The 19,936-nt window shown below is 42.7% G+C and overlaps 1 protein-coding gene across 1 annotated transcript; it reads left to right on the forward strand.

Annotated features, from left to right (window-relative positions):
• The first annotated feature begins 1,229 nt into the window (after positions 1–1,229).
• On the forward strand, positions 1,230–19,633 carry LOC146658086 (GTPase IMAP family member 8-like). The gene is made up of 6 exons (XM_085426560.1): positions 1,230–1,440; positions 2,463–2,510; positions 4,924–5,556; positions 12,566–13,108; positions 14,641–15,243; positions 15,332–19,633. Exons 1-6 carry the CDS (start codon positions 1,437–1,439, stop codon positions 16,861–16,863), a joined length of 3,363 nt encoding a protein of 1,120 aa, XP_085282686.1. The 5' UTR covers positions 1,230–1,436; the 3' UTR covers positions 16,864–19,633.
• Positions 19,634–19,936: the final 303 nt, after the last annotated feature.

The following is a 19,936-nucleotide window of genomic DNA, read 5'->3' on the forward strand; positions in this document are numbered from 1 at the left end:
CAGTCTGTCAAGCTAATCAAGTTTGCAGATGACACCACCGTTATTGGACTCATCTTGGACGGGGATGAGTCTGCCTACAGGAGGGAGGTTGAACGTCTTGTGTCCTGGTGCAGCCACAACAACCTGGTGCTGAATGCCCAGAAGACAGTGGAGATTATTGTGGACTTCAGGAAGCACACAGCCCCACTCCCCCCCATCATCCTGACTGACACCCCCATCACCTCTGTGGACTCATTCCGCTTCCTGGGTACCACCATCACCCAGGACCTGAAGTGGGAGCCCACCATCACCTCCGTCATCAAGAAAGCCCAGCAGAGGATGTACTTCCTGAGGCAGCTGAAGAAATTCAACCTGCCAACACGGATGATGATGCAGTTCTACACTGCAATCATCGAGTCCATCCTCACCTCCTCCATCACCGTGTGGTACGCTGGAGCCACTATCAGGGACAAACAGAGACTGCAGCGTGTTGTGCGCTCTGCTGAGAAGGTGATTGGCTGCAGACTCCCATCTCTGCAGGACCTGCACACCTCCAGGACATTGCGGCGTGCAGCTCGGATCTCAGCTGACCCTTCTCACCCTGGACACAGTCTGTTTGACCTGCTCCCCTCAGGCAGGAGGCTCCGGTCCATTCGCACCAGAACCTCTCGCCATAAGAACAGTTTCTTCCCCTCTGCTGTCGGACACATGAACAATAACCATATGACTGTACCCACCACTAACACATGACCCTACGCTGTGTCACTGCATCATTCCATGTTTGGCACTGATCACCACCTGCACTCATGTATATATCTTTCCACGTAGCACTTTTAATTCTTATCCCTACTTTTATTTTTTCCATGTCTATTTAAGTGCTATTTATGACACTATGTTTGCACTGAAGCACCGCAGCAATTTCCTAATGTTGTAAACCTGCTCAACATTTGGCAATAAACCCCATTCTGATTCTGATATATATATATATATATATATATATATATATATATATATATATATATATATATATTAGTCAGTTAACTGAAAATCTGTTTTTTCTTTTACTACATCTTATTAATATTTTGCTCTTTACTATTTTTCTATTTATTTTTTATTATTTTATTTTATTTGCTGCTGACTGTCTTCTGCTCGTCAAACACATGTCATTGCGATGTTGGACCTGTGCTAACTTGCATATGACAAATAAAACCGAAACCGATGTGAGACCTGTGCTGGATCCTCGGTGTGCTCCGCCTCAGCGGGGACAGACTGAAGTGTTTCAGTTGTTTTTACGTTAAATTTCAACTCTGAGCAGAACAAATCATCTGATTAGAAACACGTTTAAATGTAAAGCATTAAGAAGTTTCTGCATGAAGCGGCTGTGCTGACATCGATGGATCAACGCTGATCCGGTGACTCTAACACGTTAAAAGGATTATTTTGATCGATCCGGATCGATGGGTGAGTATCGGCTGATCACACTGTCAGCTGGTTTTTATCACAGAAACTGAGCAGGACGCAGTTTTCTGATGTTTCTTTTAATAAACTGACAGAGATGTAGAAACTTTTAGTTTTCAGGTAAAATCAGATTAACTCCAGCTGCTGAAGCGGAAACAGACGGAAGTGAACAGACCGACCGCACAAAGCTTTTTATTATCACTGATTTCAGAGCGATCCCAGTCTGACTCTGATGGTACTCAGTTAGATAACGTCAGTGTTTGTTTGTTTGTTCGTGTTAACCGTCACATTCGTAATCATTGCTCATCCGCCATGTTGGATTTGGGCGGCCTTCAGCAGAGAGCTACACAGGTGTGTTTAAGCAGGAAGCTCCATGTTTAACGCTTCACAAGTGCTCGATGTCCTCGTGGATAAAACTACTTCCTTTTGTCCTTGTTCTAATCACTCATTTTATCTTTATACGTTTTTCTCTGTTGTGGTTGAACTGAAACTGTTTTAAATGTGATGAGATTTGATCTTCTTAATTATCCCGTTTGTTCTTTGAGTTTCAATCTTCATTTATTTATTGCTCTTTCACTGACAGCATTTCTGGGAGTGTTTTTGTTTTAAACCTGGGCAGGTTTGACATTTCCGGGATGTTGTTGCTGATCGTCTCTGATCTGATATCTTTGAGGCTTTTTGTTGCCATGTTTCAATATTCCAGTTCATGTTTTATCATTTTCAATTTTATTTTTATACCATTAAATCACAACAACAGTTAATGTGCTTTATATTGTAAAGTAAAGAGTTTCTCATCAGCACTCATCACACTCTTATATTATTAGTTACATTTAACAGATCATAAGTTTCAGTGCAACAGACGCTTGGATAAAAACATTCTCTTCCTGTATATTTGCTGCAACATTATATGTTGGAAACTGGTTTTTCCCACTTTCTCCTTCACTGTCAACAAAGAAATTTCATCACTGTGGGAATTTGACACAGTTTAGGTTTTTGTGTAACTGTTTTTCTTTTCATATTCACAGAGGTGCCTCAGCAGCGAACAAGCAGCTATCATCTTATTCCCCCCAACAGTAAGTTAATCGTGACTCAAATATAAACTGTTGGGCCAAAAAAGTCACACTGTAATATTTCTTTGGACTAACTTTGATATGGTACATATTCATTGTGATATTATTTCTATTTCTATAACCTTATGCAGCATCACAGTATTATTTCCATCCACAGCTTTTCGCCCAGTTTAATAATAATGTATACTTTATTGATCCCCGTGGCACCCAGGGAGCTGTGTGCTTGCTCAAGGGTGCCTCAGTGGATTCAAACCCCAGCCTTCCGATCATGGGGCGACCCCTCTACCTACTGAGCTGTCCCTGCCCCAGTTGTGCATCTTGCTGATGGGAAAGTCTAACATCACCTCCCAAAGATTCTCAGTAGAGTTAATGTCTAGACCAGGGGTCTGCAACCTTTAACACCCAAAGAGCCATTTGGAGCCGGTTTCCACGCAAAAGAAAACACTGAGCCGCAAATACTTTTTGACATCCAAAATGAAGATAACACTGTATATATTGTTTTTACCTTTATGCTTTGTGTGAACAACTAAGGTGTGTTGCTTATGAAATCCATGAAGTGCTACAGAGAAAATGACATTTTATTTATGTAATTAACACATTTTGAACTCTTAAAGAAATATAACAAAAGGAAAGCTGAACTAAAATGATCCAGCAAACAAAAACTGCTGTGAGCCACCCTTATATCGCCTTTGGGCTTTTGGAGCCTTGACCTGACTTTTAAAAAGTAATTGGAAAAAAAAGCACTATGTTGCTAAAAAAAAAACATTTTTGCAAAATTCTGCCTAAATATGTATTTTACCTGGTTAATGTATGTGGCGGGGCGTGGTCTGCAGCACCGCTGCAGGGGAGTCGCACGCACCTCGCCACCTTAACGTCTGTGCTCTCTATGCTGTTGTGTTGGTGTGTGTCGGGCTGTGAGCTGCAAAGCTACAACCGGCTGTGTGCGTACAGCAACCGTGTGTGAAAAGTGGTCAATAAAGAGATGCTGAAAAGCCTGTTCATGCAAACATCGTCGGGTCTGCCGTGATATGTTTACATGGTCCCGAACCTCTGCGCACAGCGAAGTCACTTTCATCTTTACGCAGGACTGTAAGCTGTCGTCTGTGAGGTGTGAGCGGTGTTTGTTTTAACATAGTTCACAGTGGAGCTGCTGACATAATGTGGATCCGAAATTGGCCTACATGGGTCGAAAGTGTCGATAAATGCACGGCGTTTCGGCGGCTACACCGGCTTCCGCGAGTGTGACGCTTATTTTGAGCGATGAAAAAAATAATAAAATATAATTTTATATTTATATTTCAATATCACAATAATCTTCCAATTTAGAACTACAAGTTAAAAAAAGTAACAAATAAAATGCACTTCAGCTAAATACTTTAAAAAAACTCATTTATTTTCCCAAACCACACCGAGCCGCACTAAAAGGACCAAAGAGCCGCAGGTTGCCGACCCCTGGTCTAGACTCTGGGGCCAATCCATGTGTGAAAATAATGTTTCATGATCCCTGATTTCACAATCTGAGTCAGAAAATATCCACTGATGGAAAAAACTTGACAATCCAGTATATTCAGTCAGCTGTCATCTTTGTTTTGGATGACATAACACGACAGACTCTCAGGCACTGGTTTGGCTCAGTGCGTTGAGTGGGCGACCATGTACCAAACGGCTGAGAGCAGCCGGCCTGGGTTCCTCTCAGCCGTTTGGTACATGGGTTAGGGTTAACCCATGTACCACGGGTTCTAGTCCAACCCGTGGCCATTTGCCGCATGTCTGCCCCTCTGTCGCTGTCCCTGCTTTCCTGTCCTTTCTTCATTGCGAAATAAAGCTGAAAAAGGCTAAAAAAAATAAATAAAAATGAAACTATTATTAAAAAAACAGCACTACAGAACCTGGACCTGACCAACTGGAGCAACTCCAGGTCACATCCTGATAACTAGACATGATGTATGCATCACTTTTCCAGTGTTTCTGCTCCCAATCAAACTGAAACATTTTCTGCAGATTAATTTCACTGATCAGTGTTTTTCTTAGTTACACAGATGTTTAGTGCCAATTCCACGAGTTTCTTTCTATTGTGTGTTTGAATGTTAACTTTAATTATAAATTATTTTTTAATTGCCTCAAAGCACTGTTGATTTGTATGGGTCTTTATGTTTCCATCTTTTATGTGAAGCACATGGAGTTTGCATGTAATGAATTATACTGTATACACATAGTTGGCATGACATTTTTAACATTTGCAAATTAATGTATATTTTATGGGTATTAATGTTTTTCTGGAGAAAATTCCCCAAAATATTTATCATATGTTTCCTCTCTGATGATCAGCAAACATGATTTTAAGACAATAAACATCTTAGAGTGACCCTGGCTCTGTTTTTGTTGACTCCCTGTTGTCGTTGTGTTTTGATGCCAGTGTCTGAGCTGAGGGTTGTCCTGCTGGGGAACAGCTGGTCTCAGAGGAGAGTCGTGGGGAACTTCATACTGGGAGGGGCCGTGTTCAGCACTGAGGAACCAGACTGCTGTGTGAGGGTCAGCGGGCGGTGCAGGTGGAAAGAAATCGTTCTGATCAACACTCCAGATCTGCTGCATCCAAACATCTCTGAGGACAAACTGACAGAGTTGATAGAAACCTGTGTGAGGCTCTCTGATCCTGGACCTCACGTGTTCCTGCTGGTTCTACAGCCTGAAGACTTCACTGAGGAGCAAAGACTGAGGCTGCAAACAGTCCTGGAAGACTTTGGTGATCAGTCATTTGAACACTCGCTGGTCCTGATATCAACACCTACAGAGGAACAATTAGCTTCCAGTGAAAGTTATATGGAAGATCCCCCATTAAAGGACATGATGAAAATGTGTAGATTCAGATATGTGAAGCAGAAGAACCTTGAACCTCTGGAACTGTGGACACGTTTAGGTCAGATTGTGAAAGAAAACAATGGAGAACATGTGAGCTGTGATTTATCTGAAACTGGAGCAGATGGTTCTCATCAAACCCTGAAACATCAGCTGTCAGTGCCTGCAAACATGGATCCTGCTCGAGCTGCTGGTGAGTTCAGGAAAACATTTTATTACTTTTAAATGTTTGTTGGGTCTCTCTGTACTCTGAGCTCTTCTGCTGGCAGGAGGACAAAATATAAATAAGTTCAGTAAGTCCCATATTTAAAAACACTATAGAAATAAAAATAAATTAATTAATAACAACTAGTGACACAATGCCATGAAATCAGTAATTTGTTGAAGGCCCTGCCACATGCGTCGGAAATCTGAGCTGTTGTAGTGTCCTTCCAGCTTCGGTCTGTATTGCCTCTTGGCTTCCCTGATGGATCTACGCAGGTCTTATTTTGTCCCCCACAGCATCACCAGAGGCAAATGCAGTGGAGCGTGCATGTAGCATGGAAGGTACCTCAGAGTTCAACCATGGTTTCTGATTTGGATATGTTTGTAGTACTCGGTGGGGACAATATCAGTGCATGTGCTGATGTAGCTGGTAACCACTGATGCATATTCCTCTAAATCCACAGAACTCTCCTCTCTTACGCCAGCGGTCTTAAACACACCCCAGTTTGTAACATCAAAGCAGTCCTGAAGCACCAAATCAGATCTCTTCGCTCCAAACGTTAGTAATTTTAGCGTGTGAATGTGTGTGTGAATGTGTGTGTGAATGTGTGTGTGAATGGGTGGATGACTGAATGTAGGGACTAAGTAAAGCGCTATACAAATACAGGCCATTTACCATTTTGTTCGGGGCTCGTTTGAGGAGCTGCCTGTATGCTGGACAGAGGAACACAGAAATGTGGACGGACTGTCCAGAGTGCGGGCGAGGCACTGCCTTGTTTGCGCCCCTTACATTGCTGTAGATGTGATGTTCCCACATATTGATGCAACCTCATGAGCACAGTCCTGAGGTTGCAGTGATTAAAATCCGCGGCAACAACAAACACGGCGTCTGTGTGAGCGCTCTCGTGTTTGCTGATGTGTGTCTGTAACTGTATTGCCTAGTCTAGCGAGCTTCCCGTAGTCCAGGTTTCCGTAAAAATCAGAGCACAGCACTCTCTGATCTCATGTTGAGATGTTATCCTGGTTCTCAGCTCATCCATGTTGTTTTCGAGAGAGCAGACGTTGGCTAACAAAAGGCTAGAGGTGGTCGTGTGGCTCTAGCCTTTAGTCTAGCATGTAGCCCACCTCTCTTGCCACGCCTCCGTCTTGGATGCGCTGGTCGACGGCCACTCTGAGTAGTTGAGAATAATCTTTAAAAGTTGTTGAGATATTCGTGTTCAAACATTGCCTCAGATTTCAATGTGCAGGACTAAATCAGACATGAAGGTCAGATTGATAGGCATCTGAAAACTATTTGATATATGAAGCTAAAATTACACATCAATCATTTTCTATCTCCAAACTTTGGATCATAAAGCTTAAAGCAAATTGGAGATGGTCAAGCAGGATAAATGAAAATTTACTGATTTGAGGAGGAATGATCCTTAACTTCTCTTTGGACTTTGGAATTAACTCAAAAAGTAACACATGGAATCTAGAATAAGGTCGGGTACGGCATGAAGTCCAGCTCAGCCATGATACCTTCAGATCAGCTCATTTCAATATCAGCCCACGTCATCTGATTTCTCAGCCAATATCTTCACATATATACAAATAAAACCCTGATTCCAAAATAGTTGGAGCGCTGAGTGCAATGTAAATAAAAACTCAATACAGTGATTTACAGATTTCATAAACACATTTATTTTCCAATATAAGGCACCTCTGGCACAACTGCCAGACTTGTATAGGATCAGCGACCCCCCCGGCCATTAGGTCCCCCTTCATCCTTTTTTATGGCCAAAGTGAGTCAGAAAGTCTGCAAACCAGCAGTTAACACTTAATCAGTTCGACAGGTGTGGGTGTGCATGCCAGACGTGAACTGCTATTTAGAATAGAATAGAATAGAATACTTTTATTTGTCAATTTCTTCAAATGTACTTGCCATACAAAGGAATTGAAATTACGTTTCACACTGTCCCATGCGTAGGCATTGACAACAATAAGGTGCAGATGCACAACAAAAACAAAAACAGCCCTAACAATAAGATAATAAATAGTAATATAATAATATAAATAGTGCTAAAAGAATACTAAAAATATATATATAGCAGCAGGTGTGTGCAATTGCAATGCAAGTCAGGAATGTTTTCAGTTCTTGGTTCAGAGAGTGTTTCCTTGTTGGAGAGTGTGGGGGGGTAGAGTCCAATCTGTCTACTATACTTCTGCCAATCTGGTGATTCTGCTGGCTGGGAGCCGGGAGGGAAGAGAGTTCAGCAGTCTCACAGCCTGGTGGATGAAGCTGTTGGTGAGCCTGGTAGTGCGGGAGCGGAGACTTCTGTATCTCTTTCCAGAGGGCAGGAGGCTGAACAGACAGTGCGCGGGGTGGGTTGCATCGTTGACAATTGTGATGGCTTTGCGGGTGAGGCGAGTGGTGTAAATGTCTTGCAGGGAGGGGAGTGGTACACCAACTATCCTCTCAGCTGTTCTCACAATGCGTTGTAGAGCTTTTCTGTTATAGTCAGTGCAGCTACCGCCCCACACAGTGATGCAGCTGGAGAGGATACTTTCAATAGTTCCTCTGTAGAATGTAGTCAGGATGGGTGGTGGAGCACTTGCCCGCTTGAGTTTGCGCAGGAAGTAGAGGCGCTGTTGTGCTTTCTTGGCCAGTGATGCTGTGTTGGTGGTCCAAGAGAGGTCCTCACTGATGTGCACCCCCAGGAACTTGGTGCTGCTCACCCTCTCCACCGCAGCGCCGTCGATGGTCAATGGGGGGTGACAGGTGTGGCCTCTCTGGAAGTTGACAATAATCTCCTTGGTCTTACTGACATTTAGCAGGAGGTTGTTGTCTCTGCACCACGTGGTCAGGAGCTCAACCTCTTTCCTGTAGTGGGTCTCATCGCCCTCAGTGATGAGCCCCACCAGCGTTGTGTCGTCCGCAAACTTCACAAGGTGGTTGGAGCTGTAGGTTGGTGTGCAGTCATGTGTCAACAGGGTGAAGAGCAGAGGACTGAGCACACAGCCTTGTGGAGCCCCCGTGCTCAGGGTGATGCTGTTTGAGACCTTGTTGCCCACACGCACCGCTTGAGGCCTCTGGCTGAGGAAATCCAGCAGCCAGTTGCAGAGGGAGGTGCTGAGGCCCAGTCTGTCCAGTTTACAGATGAGTTGTTGTGGTATTATGGTGTTGAATGCTGAGCTAAAGTCTATGAACAGCATTCTCACATATGAGTCTTTCTTGTCCAGATGAGTTAGGGCTGGGTGGAGGGCAGAGCAGATTGCATCCTCTGTGGATCGTTTCGCTCTGTATGCGAACTGGTGTGGGTCCAGGGTGGGAGGTAGGGTGGATTTGATGTGTGACATGACTAGTCGTTCAAAGCACTTCATAATAATGGGTGTCAGTGCCACGGGGCGGTAGTCATTGAAACAGGCTGGGGATGGTTTCTTTGGCACAGGTATGATGGTGGCAGTCTTGAAGCATGATGGGACAGTGGCTTGCCTCAGGGAGGTGTTAAAGATGTCTGTGAAGACATTCTTCAGCTCCTCTGCGCAGTCTTTCAGCACACTACCAGGGATGTTATCTGGACCCGCTGCTTTCCGGGCGTTGATGGTGATGAGTGTCCTCTTCACGCTGGCAGCAGACAGGCACAGAGGCTGGTCGTGTGGAGGTGGTGGTGTTTTCTGTGGGCGTGTGTTGTTCTGTGCTTCAAATCGTGCAAAGAAGCTGTTCAGGTTGTTGAGCAGAGTGGTGTCGCTCTCACAGCTACGCGCTACAGGCTTGTAGTCTGTAATAGCCTGGATGCCTTGCCATAGGCTTCTTGCATCCTTGCTATCATTGAAGTGGGAGGTTATCTTGTGTGTGTAGTCCTGTTTCGCTTTCCTGATGCCACGGGACAGGTTGGCTCTCGCTGTTCTCAGGCCTATTTCATCCCCAGCTCTGAAGGCCTTGTCTCTGGCCTTCAGCAGCCTGTGGACATCTCCTGTTAGCCATGGCTTCTGGTTGGCTCGAGTTGTGATACTTTTCACCTGTGTTACATCATCAATGCATTTGGTGATGTATGAGCTCACCGTGTCTGTGTACTCCTCGATGTCTATGATGTTATTGTAGGTGGCTGCTTCCTTGAATATGTCCCAATCAGTTGACCCAAAGCAGTCTTGAAGAGCAGAGGTGGCCTCCTGTGGCCACACTCTTACCTCTTTCATAACAGGTTTGATGACCTTCACTCTCTGTCTGTATGCTGGCATTAGCATAACAGTGAGGTGATCAGAGGTGCCGATGTGGGGGAGGGGGATGGCTTTGTATGCTCCTTTTTCCTGTGTGTAGACCAAGTCCAATATGTTGTCTCCCCTTGTTGGAAAATGTACATGCTGATGAAACTTTGGGAGAACAGTTTTAAGATCAGCATGATTAAAGTCTCCTGCGAGGATGATGAAACCGTCTGGGTGTGCTGTTTGTTGCTCACTGATGGCCTGATACAGTTCGTTCAGCGCCGCATTTCTATCGCTGTTGTTGCTAGATGGAGGTATATAGGTAGCGACCAACAAGATCGAACTTACCTCCCTGGGCAAATAGAAAGGGCGACACTTCACGATCATGAACTCCGCCAGTGATGAGCAGTGTTTGCGTACTACAGTGGCATCCCGACACCACTCGTCACGGATGTAAACACAGACCCCGCCACCTCGGGTCTTACCTCCGTCTACGAGAGCCCTGTCGGCTCTGTAGCATGCTAGCTGCTCCAGTTGTATGGCCGAGTCCGGAATGTTGTCATTAAGCCATGTCTCGGTGAAAACTAGCACACAACAGTCACTTACTTTGCGATTCGCTGATCTCAGAAGTCGTATGTTGTCCATTTTATTGTCCAGAGATCGTACGTTGGCTAAGAGGATCGATGGTATGGCTGGGCGAGTTGGCTTAGCCTCAAGCCTGACTCGGACACCTCCGCGCTTGCCCCGCTTCCTTGTCCTAGCGCACCGCTTTCGACGCCTCCTTGCCCGGGGAGGGTTAGCAGGCGAGTCCGGTGATTTATGTTGAGTAGGGCTGCCACGATTAGTCGACTATCAAAATCGTCGACGACTGATTTAATAGTCAACGCGTCGTTTGAAGCTTTGTAAGATCCCAAAAGACGCAGGAATGAGTAGCAGGATTTAAGAGTGTAATAACGGACTGAAACAGAAGATGGCAGCACTGCATGTACAAGGATGCCAGCTGCCGTTAAACCCCGAAGAAGAAGAAGCAGCAGTGTCCCAGAATTCATAGCGCAGTTTCCAACAATGGCGGCAGCTAGCTAGTTTTAATATTACTCTTATTATTCTTTCTGGGTTACAAAATAAACGTTTAACATATTTTCAGGCGAGAATGTAGCTGTGTAAACCTCAAATATCTGCTCAGTTTATCAGGACACCACATATTTTCAAAAGCGCTCCGACGTTTTCGGAGACGTCTGTTACCCACTAGCTCGATAGCGAGCCGGGGGCTAGGCTAACTAGCGCCGTGAGAACACCGGACTCCCCGCAAATCGTTTTCAAACCCACCGCCGTCTTTCGCTACTCAGGTTAAATATATATGAGTCACTTAGATAACTTAAAATGTTATTGTTTGGCTTTTTTTAGTATTTTATTTGTTCCTGAGTAAATCGGTTTGGCTGAGATTAAAGTTATAGTTTTTACACAGCTGAATAAACGTCAAGCAGACAGCTGATTATCAGAAGTGTGAGATGATCGAGAATTTACTCCGGTGTCCTTTTATATTTTAGATAGCAAGGAGTTTATTAAACTTCACCGAAACAATCTGCAAATTTCATTAAAATTTAATAAACTATCATCTTTTCTTTATTTTTAGTTAGCACAGACCTTAAACACTTAAAGCTGTAAGCTAATGATAGTTATATAAGAGCAGATGCTGCTGGTGCAATAAGCTGTACGTTTTATGTCCAGTGGATGATGATCTGATTAGTCGACTAATCGCAAAAATAATCGGTGACTAGTCGACTATCAAAATAATCGTTTGTGGCAGCCCTAATGCTGAGTAAGGGTTTTTCTCCCCTCACCTGTGTCTGCTCCGGGGTCCACCTCACTCTCTCCACTCGGTCTGTCCCGCGGACTGTAACAGTTACTTATTGATCCTAATCATTACATTTTCATACAGTATTGATAAGCATGTGTTATACAAAAAGTGGTACAATATTTTTCATTAATATATAATGATAGATATATTTGACCTATATGCATCATGTGATTTAAACATGCAAGTTAAATGCTTAACACAGTGACTCCACTATATAAACACTCCACTGTAAGTGTGGATAGTATATATGAGTATACAGTCAAGCCCATAATTATTTATACCCCTGGCAAATTTTGACTTAAAGTTAATTTTCTTCAACCAGCAAGTTTTTTGTTTTGTTTTGTGTTGTTTTGACAGGAAATGAAACAGGAGTCTCCCAAAAGATAATATCACACAAACCACTTTGCAACCCACCTCCAGTAAAGTCACGTGTTGTTATTAATACATCGTCCTTCTGTGCTGGGCTCTTGCTTCTGTGTCCCCCGAGTGTGAAATGATGGGGAGATCTGCAAACAGACACATACAGCGAAATTAAAATAAGTTCAGATGGAAAAATCAGTCTTGTTTTGACTGATGTATGAGTAATGTGGTTCAGTCCAACAGAAGTGCTCAGAAGCAGAAAAACTGAATCCTCTTTTATACACGTTACTTATATAATAATAAGCGTCACCTACAGTAAATGTTTTGCAGTTTGGACTTCAGTATCGATGCTCCGTGTTTCTCATATTTTCATCATACTGTGGGCAAAATTTCTCATTTATGCATTTAATAATCTGCCACTGCCACGTTTAAAGTTTACAAGTGAAACTTATTATAAGAAGTCATCCCCAGTTTAGTTTTTCAAAAGTGTTTTAATTACTGATTATTTATTTGATTATTGATATATTGAGATGTATCATGTTAAGACGCTGATGAGCGCATCACTAAACTCTTCTTATTCCTTGTTGTTTGGCAGCTCGTGGACTCAGGATTGTGCTGTTTGGGAAAAACGAGGAAGAAAAGACGACACTTGGAAACTTCATCACAAAGAAAAATTCTTTTCAGTTCAGAAATATTTCTCCAGCTAAACACTGTGAAGATGCTGGTGGAGCGTGGAAAGAAAAACCAGTAACAGTGGTGAAAACCCCCGACATGTTCAGTCTGTCTGTGGAGAGACTGAGAGAGGAGATGAAGAGCTGTGTGAGTCTCTGTCCTCCTGGACCAAACGTTCTGCTGCTGTTGGTCAAACCTTCTGATTTCACTGAGGAGAACAGAAAAACTCTGAAGTTCATCCTGAGTTTGTTTGGAGAAGATTCCTTTAAACACTCGATGATCATCAGCACGTACAGACATCAGTGGAAAGAAACAAGCGTCTCTGTGAACAAGCTCCTTCAGGACTGTGATGGAAGACACTACAACATGTTTACCAATGAGCACAAAGTGTTAATGGAGAAGATTGAAGACATGCTGCAAGAAAACAAAGAAAGCTTCCTCATCCTCACTGCAGAGAAGACAAAGCAAGAAAAACAAGAGGACTGGGAGAGGAAAGAAAAAGAGTGGCAGGAAAATCAGTCCAGGGAAATTGAAAGAATACGTCAGGAGGAGGAAGAAAAGCAGAAAAAGCTCCAAGAAGAGTTTAAGCAGGAAAGAGAAAAATATGAAATAACAAGAAAAGAAAATCAAATCAGACGAGAGCTGGAAGAAAAAGAACAGAATGAATTAGAGGACAATTACAAGAGAAAAATGGAGGACATGAGGAAGAAATATGAAGAGGAGGCCAGAAAACAAACAGAAGAATTTAATAATTTTACAATTAAATATACGACAGACCTTGAAGCTCTAAATTCAAAACTTGTGCAACAGCATGAAGAAGAAATGCAGCAGAAAGAGGAAGCACACAGAAAAGAGTTTAACCTGTTACAGAAAAGCTGGAACCAGAAAGAAAAGGAACTAAAAGAAGACCTGATGAGAACACAAACACAACTGCAACAAGAAATTAATGAAAATAAAAAACAGATAGCAGCCGTAGATACAGTGGTGAAGAAGAGCACGAGGGAGGAAGTTTCCAGTGAGGAAACATCGGTTTCACTGCCAGTTCCTCGTGTCAAACGTTGTGGTAAGTACAGCTTTTTTTAGCTGGTACTTTTAAAACGTTTACATAAGTTTGACATTCTTGTTTGAAAGTCTTGAGTTTTGATTTCTTCTTCATACAAGTCACCTGGATCACACTTAGTCTGGCCCCTCAGCCTGAACCAGTTTAAGGCTGTGGCTGCCAGCTTCTCTCTAACCTAAAAACGAGTAAAATGAGTAAAAGTCAGCTGATCTGAATAATCATTGAGACTGAACATGAGGAACATGCAGGTTTGTGGAATTCAAGAAATCAAAGCTCAAATGCAAGACTGAGGGGCCCGGTCATTAACAGTTCACACTGTGAAATGAAATGTAAAAAAATGATGTATGTATGTTATTAACCAGTTTAAGTTTTTAATATATTACAGCACGTGAACTCAGGATAATGCTGTTTGGAAAAAGTAATGACAAGAAATCAGCCCTGGAAAAGCTCCTCGTTGGGAAAAAAAGAGTCTGAAGGTTTTGAAGGAAAGCAAACTGGTGCTGCCTCTGGAGAGAGGAACAGGAAACCTCCCACAGTTGTAAAAACTCCCGACATCTTCAGTCTGCCTGTGAATGAGCTGTTTATAGTGATGAAGAGCTGTGTGAGTCTCTGTCCTCCTGGACCAAATGTTCTGCTGCTGTTAGTCAAACCTTCTGATTTCACTGAGGAGAACAGACAGACTCTGAATTTGGTCCTGAGCTTGTTTGGTCGAGATGCTTTTAATCACGCCATCGTCATCCGAACGCATAACGAGGAAGGGAATAACTCAGTGGATAAACTCATTGAAGAATCCAAACAAAGGCAGCATTTAATTAACTTTGACAGGAAAGACTCCTCCTCAGATTCCTCAGAGTTGATGGCAGAAATGAATGAGATGGTGAGTAAAAACTGGGGAAAATATCTCATATTAAAAGAAGAAGCTAAACCCAATCTGAAGTCCAGTCTGAACCTGGTTCTGTGTGGGAGGAGAGGAGCAGGGAAGACGTCAGCAGCCAAGGCCATTTTAGGTCAGACTGAGCTTCATTCAGCCTCCAACTCATCAGAGTGTGTTAAACATCAGGGAGAGGTGTGTGGACGTTGGGTTTCCCTGGTGGAGCTGCCTGCCTTGTATGGAAAACCTCAGGAGGCAGTGATGGAGGAATCACTCAGGTGTATCTCCCTCTGTGATCCTGAGGGTGTCCATGCCTTCATCCTGGTCCTACCTGTGGCTCCCCTCACTAATGAAGACAAGGGAGAGTTAGAGACCATCCAGGACGCATTCAGCTCTCGAGTCAATGACTTCACCATGATTCTGTTCACCGTGGACTTACATCCTACAGATCCAGCTGTTGGTAACTTTCTAAAGGAAGACAAGAACATCCAGGAGCTCTGTGAGAGCTGTGGAGGAAGATCAGTTGTTCTCAACACCAAGAACAAACAGCAGATCCCAGAGATGTTTGAGATTGTGGATAAAATTAGTCAGCCTACAGGAAAACTGTGCTGTTATACAACTGCAACATTTTTACACGCACAAATGGAGAAAGTCTTAAAACTTGTCACTGGTAAGTAGTTTAGATTTTATATTTTCCAATGACCCAGAGTTTTAATCCAGTATACAAGTGTTAACTTGTTCTTGTTTTCATGTTTTAGGTGGTGAAGTTGGAGAACAGGACTCAGACTGTCTCAGGATTGTGCTGATTGGGAAGACCGGCTGTGGAAAGAGTTCTACAGGAAACACCATTTTAGGAAGAGACGAGTTTACAGCTAAATCAAGTCAAATGTATGTCACACAATATTGTAAGAAGGCAGAGGGTGAGGTGGACGGTCGTCCTGTTGTTGTGGTCGACACTCCTGGTCTGTTTGACACAAGTTTGTCCAATGAAGAAATTCAAGAGGAGCTGGTGAAATGTGTCAGTCTCCTGGCTCCAGGACCGCATGTCTTCCTGTTGGTGATTCATATCGGCAGATTCACAGCAGAGGAGAAGGAGACACTGAAACTCATCAAGCAATTCTTTGGGAAGAATTCTGAAAAGTTCACCATCGTTCTTTTAACCAGAGGAGACGATCTGGAACGTATGGGAGAGTCTATTGATGATTACATCAAGAACAAATGTCACAGTTCCTTTAAGAAACTGATCTCTGACTGTGGAGGAAGATACCATGTGTTCAATAACTCTGAGAAACAAAACCGCCAACAAGTCAGTGAGCTGATAGCAAAGCTTGACATCATGGTGAAGGACAATGGAAGACGCTGCTTCACCAATAAGATGCTGAGGAACCTGAAGGAGAAGGAAGAAGAGATGCAGAAGGAAAAGGAAGAGATCGAAAGAAAGCATAAGCAAGAAATGAAAGCAATGAAAAAAAGAATGGCAGAAGAGAGAGAAAAATCAGAAAATGAGAGAAAACAGAAAGCTGAAGAACTCGAGGAAATGATGAACAAAATTAAGGAAGAACAAGAGAAGAAAAAAAAAGAAGAAGAAATGAGAGAAAAGGAGGAAAAGGAAAAGGACACTAGAGAAGAAAGATATCGACAACAATTCAAAGAAGAACTTGAAAAGTTGGACAGACAAATTCATTTGGAAAAAGAGGCAAAGGAAAGTGTCGACAGACAGCTGGAAGAGACCAGAGAAGAGATGCAACGAAAACAAGAAGCCTGGGAGAAAGAACGAAGAGAAGAGCGAGAGAAACAAAGACAAGAAGATGAAAAGAGACGACAGGAGGAGGAAGAAAGAATAGACAAACTGCTGGAAAGTTACAAACAAGAAAAAATAAAATACGAAAACAACAAATTACAAGAGGAACAAATAAGAAGAGAAATGGAAATAACAGAGAACAATCATCAGAAAACACTGGAGGACCTAAAGAAGAGCTATGAAAGAAAAGCCAGACAGAAAGCAGAAGAGTTCAACGAATCCCAAAAGAAACACATGGATGAATTAAATGCTCAGCGGGAAGAACACGTGAAGGAAATGAACGACTTAGTCAAACGTGTGACCAAGAAGAGCGAAAACCTGAGAAAGATCAAGAATCTAGTGGAAAAACATGAAAAACAAATGAGGAATGCAAAAACTGAGGAGCACAAGGACGAACTACAGGAAGAACATGAACAACAATTAAGTGAATTGATGCAAAAAATCTTAAGTAAGGAGGTCAGTGACGCGTCAGGCTGCAGCATTTTATGACGAGAAATGAATGATTTCAGTTGTTTTTCTTTCATTTGTGCTGGGAAAAAACGTTAAAGAAGCACCGATTTGTTGTTCTGCACGTTTTACATGTTTGGGATTTCCTCGCAACAGCAAATAATTCTGACTGGGTGTCATCGAACCTGCCTTAAACACAGTGTCGGACTCCAGTCTCACCATTAAACCACAAGTCACTATCCCAACATTACCAAAGCTTCTGACTGGTTAAACTAACTCCAAAGACTGAATAGGTATTAGTTACTAAAAGACTCACGTGGAACCAGCATGTTCCACTCTGTCTCAGCTCATTAATCTGCCACCTGGCAGAGTGGAAGCAATCACAAGGTTGCGAGTTTGACTCCCTGACCTGGAGTGTGTGGAGTTTGCATGTTTTTCCTGTGTCTGCCTGGGTTTTTCCTCCCACAGTCCACACACATGCAGTTAGTGGGGTTAATTGGTGATTCTAAATAACCCATGAGTGTGAGTGTGAATGGTTGTCTGTCTCTCTGTGTTACCCTGCGACAGACTGGTGACCTGTCCAGGGTGTACCCCGCCTCTCTATGATAGCTGGGATAGGCTCCACCCCCTGATTAGGATAAGCAGAGGAGAAAAGATGGATGAAGATTCACATCAACTGATTTTTCTCTTTGGTTTTAGTTTGGTGTTTATTGGCATCTTATGCACTTCACGTTCATTCAAAAATAAATAAATAAAATAAACAAATGCACATATTTATATTCAAATATGTAAAGAACAGAACAGTTTTGTCATTCAAATGTTATCATTGTGTGTCTGTCTGTGTGTGTGTTGTTTCTGGGTGTTAAATGTTTTATCATAAAGAAAGACGACACACATTTGGTGATCAGGTACCTTTATTCTTGTCTTTTTTTGAAGTTATGGCTCAAAGAGTTTTTCCTGGGCTGAGCTCTTTAAGTACCAGGATGTTCATTTAAGTTGTTAGTTTTGCTCTGTACTGCACTGTAAGTTGAATCAGTCATTCTAGTCTTTTCTGATTTGTTGTTTTCTGTAATGATTGGTAAAAATCTGGATATCTGTGATTTGATTTCTTGTATTTTCTTGAGAGTAACTGTTTCCATGGTGTTTATTTGTTTTGGTTGTGTTTTGTACATTTTATGTAACCAAGTTTTATTATAAAATCACTGATTTTTTTTTAAAATAGACAGATATTTGACTGTAAAGTTTAGATCAGGGGTCGGCAACCCTGGGCACGCGTAGGGTTAACTGACGGCACGACCATAGCTGGACTGGCCATCGGTGGGCCGATGATTTTATTTTATTTTTTTTCTTGTAACGGCATGAACAATGAGAGGTGGTGGATTGGCCAGATGCTGGGAGATGTGTAAATATAACTCAGTTGTTTGGTGGTGGCTGTGGCGGAGCTTCCACAGAGGTCAGCAGGTGGATGAGGGAAAGGGGAGGCAGGAGGAGCAGAGACCCGAGGCGGTGAAATGAACTTCAGGTAAAAAGTTATGACCTGCAGTCTATCTGGGTCAGATACAAACCATGTTTAGGTGGAGTTTATTTTCATTGTGCTGACTTTTTACAGTCAGTTACAATAACTCGTACTGCGTTCTAGCATGACGGAGTTTCTATACAGCTGGGTGGGTGCTATGATGTTACTGATAGTGAGCTTTATTTAATTCATAAGGTTAGTTAGTAGAGTTGCCAACTGTCCTGTAAAAAGACGGAATCGTCTCGTATTCAGAGAAAATATCACGCATTTGGTGTTGAGCTGAAAAGAGACACAGTTTGTCCCGAACTTCAGCTACAATGAAAAAGACTCAAAGCTGGATTTATTCTGCGTCTTTGCTGCACAGCTGCCTCTTCTCCTCTCCTCTCTCTCCTGTTTCTACTTCAATCATGAAACTGATCAATGATCAGCTGATCGGCTTTTCTCTCTTGTTTGTTTATCGCCCACTTTGTGCCAGAAACAGGAAACCAGCAGATGTCGTGCTAAACAACAGCAGCACGTTTAAGCTTGATCAGCTGTTGTTAGAATGTATTTAATATTAATTTCTAGTATCAGCTGATGTTTGCTGGAGCCACAGCTGTAAAGCTGCTGGTCATGATGCCGGTTTGGATATGTGGTGAGAGGGAAACATGAAGATGAAACCAGGAGATGTCCTTACTGGATCATCAGAGCTGTGATGGAGAAACAGGTTTACCTTTTAGGTGACATGGATGAGTTGAAGTTATGAACTGTTTCTGAGAGACAAATAACACCAGGATCCTTTTCTAAGTAGCTGACAGCTGGTAACTGTGCAGGGGCGGGTCTAGCAAAGTGTTGCCAGGGGGCCAGGTAGGGCATTAACAGGGAGAGGGGGGCACAAAGAAATACTTTTCTTTCTGTCAATAGGAAAATTGTACTTAGTAGTCAGTTAGTAGTCAGTATAATCTTTTAATGATATAAGTTTGCATATGGTAGAATCCTGCATGTAATCATTTGTGTTTAGAAGTATATAGTTGGTGGCGTATTGAAAGAATGTCTCATCCTAGGAGGTCTGTAACATTCCAGGGTGTTCTGGCTTCACCCCCACATCCTGGGAGCATGGGAGAGGGCGTAGCTTGTCTTATTGTTTTACGGTAGGATTAACGTAGCTATATCTGTCTTAGGCTAAGTGCTTTTTGTTTAGATGAACCGCTGGACTTCGAGACCAGCAGGTTTCGGGAAGTCATTTATGGGGTCACACACACACACACACACACACACACACACACACACACACACACACATTCCAATGTATGGAACAAACGCTCACTGAAGCATTTAAATAAAGACCAGGGCAGTCCTCTGGGCGAGTCTCAGTTCTGGAGGCTGCCCTTGCTAGCAAGAAGTTCTGTGTGTTTCTCTTCTCTGAGTCTTTACTGAAGAAGTGTATATCTCTTAACATTTTCTTATTGTCATTTAAAATGTCTCACTTTTATTAAATAATTATCTGAATCTTACACCTAAAGTTTTAATCTGATGTAAAATGTATAGAAATCATACATATACCAACAAGACAGTACATCACTGTCACCACAGTGTTTGTTTTCATTCAAAGGCTTTATG

This window comes from Rhamphochromis longiceps, linkage group LG12 (genome assembly GCF_057381845.1).
Source record: "Rhamphochromis longiceps isolate RC_006_pf linkage group LG12, R_longiceps_female_GT1.1, whole genome shotgun sequence".
Classification (NCBI taxonomy): domain Eukaryota; kingdom Metazoa; phylum Chordata; class Actinopteri; order Cichliformes; family Cichlidae; genus Rhamphochromis; species Rhamphochromis longiceps.